Source organism: Gymnodraco acuticeps, unplaced genomic scaffold, assembly GCF_902827175.1.
Source record: "Gymnodraco acuticeps unplaced genomic scaffold, fGymAcu1.1, whole genome shotgun sequence".
Lineage (NCBI taxonomy): Eukaryota > Metazoa > Chordata > Actinopteri > Perciformes > Bathydraconidae > Gymnodraco > Gymnodraco acuticeps.
In genome coordinates this window covers 24,520-30,229 of record NW_022990654.1, presented here as the reverse complement: position 1 = coordinate 30,229, position 5,710 = coordinate 24,520, and the positions used below count along the sequence as shown (strand labels likewise).

General features: G+C 51.6%; 1 protein-coding gene across 1 annotated transcript; it reads right to left on the bottom strand.

Annotated features, from left to right (window-relative positions):
- Positions 1-2,708: 2,708 nt before the first annotated feature.
- LOC117554929 lies at positions 2,709-5,377 on the bottom strand. Its single transcript, XM_034229526.1, has 2 exons — positions 5,271-5,377; positions 2,709-3,464 (listed from the first exon to the last, which is right to left on the bottom strand). Exon 2 carries the CDS (start codon positions 3,450-3,452, stop codon positions 2,709-2,711), a length of 744 nt encoding a protein of 247 aa, XP_034085417.1. The 5' UTR covers positions 3,453-3,464; positions 5,271-5,377.
- Between the last annotated feature and the right edge of the window lie 333 nt (positions 5,378-5,710).

Below are 5,710 nucleotides of genomic sequence, written 5' to 3'. Positions count from 1 at the left end.
TAAAGGATGGCAGAAAACACTACACTACCCAGAATCCCCAGCTATCGTTTGGACTACACCATGTGCTCTGTTTGACAAACCCCGTGATAGTCCTCAAGCTCTGTGATTGGAGAGTGTGCTCCGAGGGTTACGCCGATTCTCGAACAGCACTTGAAATGGGATGGAACCACGTCAGACTGTCCAAAACTGGATTTGAACGGGTCCACCGCGTCCCCCGCTCCCCCACCCCGTCCCCAGAACTACACATGCTGGCTATTCTGTTTCGCAACATGTTCTCTATCTATGGCACGTCTCTACTGGGAGTTGTAGTTTTAAAAGACGTTTTCGTAATTCCCATAATAAGAAGTTGCCAGTATTAAACTGTGTACATCCCTGGAGGTTTAGGGGATAGGAAACACTCAAATGTAAAACATATAATTAATAAATGGGTGAAAATTGCTTGTGCCCATAATGGGCAGCATTAATATATATATATATATACACACATGCCAGCTAAGGTCAGAAGAGCTTTATTTAACAGCTGGTCTTATGTTTTTGACCCCTCCTGTTGTTAATTGATAACATTACATTACATTACATGAATTGATAAGCCTGAAACATGCACTTGTTAAGGTTCAGAGGCACATTTTGCAAATATGGCAGTAGCCATCGATCAGCTTAAGATAAGATATACTTTATTGATCCCAGGTTGGAAACATTTGCGTTACATCAGCATGTGTAACAGTTGTACATATGCAGTGGTGTTTATTTGTAAATCATTTAGTATAATCACACAAATTCTGTGTTTTATATTTAACAATTCTGTGTTCTTTATGTATTGATTGTTCAATACCTGACAAGGCCGGAGATGAAATATCTACATACATCTTATAAGAGTATAATACATTATGTATAATATCAGTTAAAATAAGTGCTTCAACATAGTTAACATTGCTGGAGGTATGCACAAATATTGATAGATGTCTTGTAATGCGCTATTGAGGAACCTGCGACCCAAGTTTTTCATTCAATGCAGAACTACACCATAGTTGTGTAGGCCTATATGATATGTCAATAAACCTTAGAAAATCTTGAAAGGGATGTGCAAAATAGTAATTATATACAGTCTTTAGTGAACTATTAGTAGAGAATAACGAGTAATGAATATACTTTATAGGGATCCTATTAATATCTAATAATAAAAATAATGAAATTCAATAACATGCTTTAACCACTAGGTGTCCCTTTATATCAGCTGTGCACCGTTATGGTGTAAATACAGCCTATCTACCAATTGGATCAAATATAAAAGTCAGCCGAATTAGTGTTGATACTGCAAGGAGACGTATTGTGTGAAAATAAATGTAAGATGTTGTTTAATTGCTGATATATTTATGACCCACGTCACGTTTTCAGTTCCTCATGTTTGTCTAGAAGTCTTCTCATCAGGGCTCTATAAATAGAGAACTACGACAGATATGTAATATTTCATGCAGCCGAACCGTGTATTACAATGCCGTTATGTGATGACTTTCAAAGAGAAAATCAAGCACACTCGGAATAAAGTATTATTTTATTTTTTTTAAATGTTTTCGATCTGTTTCCGGTATTTGTTAATGACGATGTGCTGTGAGATGTGAGACTGGAATTGCACAGGGGGAAATAACGTATTGTAACTGTAGAGGAAACTTCTGTGTAGCTATGCAGTGGGAGTCACCGACTCAGGAAGGAGACACGGGAAGAGCAGTAGCTTTGATGTCAAACACATGATGGTTTATTTGGAGTTATCGGCCGGAGGATTCACATCACAAGTCCAAGAGTCAGAGGTTCTGACTTCACGGTAGAGTTGCCACGTCAATTCTGAAGAACTCTACCCCAGACCCATGTATTTAGCTAGTTCAGAGAGCATCATCAACATGCTGCATAACAAGATAGAATGATAACACCTCTATCAGCTGACGCCAACAGGCAGGAACAGGGAGACAAAACACTGAGAGCACAGCAGCCAAGGTTACAGGTGCCTGTGCTCAATCAGGACAGTTTGAACTGATAAACTGGGTCAAAGTTATGGGCCTTGGAAAATATTCCACAACAGTAACGTTCCCAAGATGAGTCGGAGACAGGCTTGTAGTTATTAGGCTTTAATAACTAGTATTTGAAGACAGATGATAACAGGTCAAGTACACTTCGTGGGTTCTACCGCACACTAACTTATTTCCTAAACCAACCACAAGATATAGCACTGTCTACGTCACAACTCCCCGCCCTCCCCCGTCCGCTCCACCAACCTCAGCCACCAACCTCAGCCACCATCACGGTGCAGCTCTATGATTGGCAGAGAGACGGGGGATGCCTAAGTGACACCCTGAGTAGCCTATCAGGATCGCTACACTACCCCCCCCACTACAAAGTTCCTCGCCCACGAGGAACATATAAAACACAGTACAAAACACTCCCCCCACCCTCTCCAGCTCACTGCAGGGACTACCCCACTGGCTGTCCCCAACCAAACCAGTAGCCTTTGAAAACACAGAAAACCCACCACAATCCCAGCCCTCTATAGTGTCTAACCGCCCACTACAAAATTCCTCGCCTACGAGGAACAACTAAACACAGCCCCACACTACACCTACACACTGAACTTTGACTAGGAAGAGCTGGATGGACTACCATCCCTTCCAGTGAGACCAGGGCGCATTCTTGCCCTCTACAGGAACTGGGGGGTCTCACTATAACCTTACTACCACACAAAGTCTCTGAAACGACCCGGGGGTCGTGTCTGCCTTCTCGGCAGGGGGGCTGGGGTTGCCGGATCTGGCCCAGGCGCCGAAAGACTGGGGGGGACTCTCAGTCCTTGATGGGGGACTGCTGCTCTGTCCGCCGGGGGGTCTGCGGAGGGATGTCGATGGGACGTCTGTGTGTCCCGAGGTTCCTTCGGTCTGTGGGGAAGCGACGCCTCTGTACGGAGCCAGCCTGTCTCTGTGGAGCACCACTTTTCTCCCCTTTGGTGGCAGCTGCACCCTGTAGACCACTTCCCCCACCCTCTCCAGTACTCGGCAAGGACCCACCCACTGACTGTCCAACTTTGGGCACCGGCCTTTCGTTCGTTGTGGGCTGTAGACCCAAACCAGTTCCTCGGCCCGGAAATGCTGCCCTCTGGTCCTGATGTCGTAGTTCCGCTTCTGTCTCACCGCAGCACTTTTCTGCTGCTCGCGGGCAAAGGCATGAGCGGACTCAAGCCGGTCCTGCAGCCTCCTTGCGTACTCAGGACCAGGAGGCGTGTCCAGGGAATCTGGTGGCCGACCAAACGCCAACACCGCAGGGGTTCGAAGCTGTCTCACCAGCATGAGGAGGGCCGGCGAACAGGCTGATGACTCCTGGACTGCAGACCGACATGCCATGAGCACCAGGGGCAGATGCTCGTCCCAGTCGCGCTGATGCCGCGACGTGAGGATGGCCAGCTGCTGTCCCATGGTGCGATGAAATCTCTCTACTAGTCCGTCGCTCTGTGGTCGCAGGGGGGAGGTGCGTGTTTTGTGAATGCCCAGTTGAGCACATGGAGGCGAACACCCGGGACTCGAAATTCCTGTGGTCACTGTGCAGGGTCTCCGGTACTCCAAACCGGCTGAACATGCCGGACACCAAGGCATCCGCGACTGTCTCTGCTTCTTGGTCAGGGAGCGCATACGCCTCTGTCCACTTTGTGAAGTAGTCTATGGCCGTGAGAACGTAGCGGTTACCCCTGTTTGACAAGGGTAGCGGCCCCACCACATCAACCGCTACTCTCTCCATCGGGTCCCCGACGGGAGATTGTTGCAGCAGAGCATGGGAACGCCCCGGGGGGCCCTTCCGTGCCGTACACGGATCACAGCGGCGACAGAAGTCTTCGACATCCCTCCTGCACTGTCCCCAGTATCAGCCCTGACGAAGGCGGCGGAGGGTCTTAGTGACTCCAAAGTGACCAGAGCCTGCCGTGCCATGCATGGCCTTGAGTACGACCTCTTGCAGGACCCTAGGAACCACCACTTGCCACCTCTTCTCCCCCGTTGCTGGCTCCTTCCACGCCCGCTGCAGTACGCCCTGACACAGATGTAGAGACTCAAACTGAGACCACAGCCCCTTTGTTGCTTTGGAGAGCGCTGCCACTTCCTCCCACGGTGGCCGCTGCTGCGACTCAACCCACTGCAGTACAGGCTGAAGAACGGCGTCCAGCTCTTGCTGTTGCTTCCACTCTGACGCATCCACTGTCTGGAGCTCCCTGCAGATAGCCTCCTCCAATTGCTGCGCTGCCGCACAGACGATGTCCTCCTCCAGCAGCTCCTTTTCGCGAGTCTCTGTCTTCTCGCAGTAGTGGCATCCGCCGCCGGCACACGGCCGCCGGGAGAGGGCGTCTGCATTGATGTGGCGCACCCCAGCCCGGTGCTCCACCCTGAAGTCGAACGATTGGAGCTCTTCTAGCCACCTGGCGACCTGCCCTTCTGGCTCTTTGAACATCATGAGCCACTGTAATGCAGAGTGATCCGTCCTCACCGTGAACGCTTGCCCGCACAGGTAGTACTTAAAATGCTTGATGGACAGCACCACTGCCAAAAGTTCTCTGCGGGTAACGCAGTATCGTCGCTCCGCTTTGTTGAACGCCCGGCTGAAGTATGCCACCACCCGCTCCCCCTCTGGTGTAGTCTGGGATAGCACTCCGCCTACCCCAACGTCGCTAGCGTCGGTGTCCAGGGTGAACGGCAGCCGGGGGATGGCTGGGACGAGAACCGGGGCTTTGCTCAGGGCACGCCGAAGGCCGTCAAACGCTGCTTGACATTGTTCAGACCACAGGAACTCCCTGTCCTTCTGCAGCAGCTGGAACAGGGGTGCGGCAATGCAGGCAAAACCCCGTACAAACTTCCTGTAGTACGAGGCCAGGCCCAGGAAACTCTTCAGCTGTTTCTGGTTGCGAGGATTTGTCCAGCCTGTGACCGCCTGCACTTTCTCGTGCAGGGTGCCGATGCCCTCCCCCCCCACTTTGTGGCCCAGGAAGGTGACCTCTCTCTGTAGGAAATGGCACTTATCTGGATGTAGCTTCAACCCAGCGGCTCTGATCGTCTCCAGCACCACTTTTAGCGATCCTAGGGCCGCCTCAAACGAGCTGCCATGCACCAGGATGTCGTCCAGGTAAACCAAACACTGTTGGCAGGGAATCCCAGACAGCACCCTGTCCATCAACCGCACGAAGGTGGCCGGGGCATTACACAGCCCAAAACTGAGGACCTTGAACTGCCATAGTCCTCGGCCGGTGCAGAAAGCCGTTTTTGGTCTGGCCTCCGGGGCAAGAGGGACTTGGTAATACCCGCTGCGGAGGTCCAAGGAAGAGAACCACGACGACCCTGCGACCAGGTCCAGGGACTCATCGATGCGGGGAAGGGGGTATGAATCCTTCTTGGTGATCCCGTTCACCGGTCTGTAGTCTGAGCACAGCCGCCAGCCCCCTGTCTTCTGCGGGACCATGACTACCGGTGCTGCCCGTGGGCTGTCTGAGGGCTCGATGATGTCTGCCTGCAGCATGCTCTGCACTGCCTCGTCGCAAGCCTGCTGACGAGCCAGGGGGAGTCGGCGCGGGCGACACCTGATGGGCCGCGAGTCCCCCGTATCGATCTCGTGTTCCACAAGCTGCGTTCGGCCCACCTCCTCCTCATTCATGGCGAAACTGCTCTGGAACTCTAGCAGGAGCTGCCCCAATTGC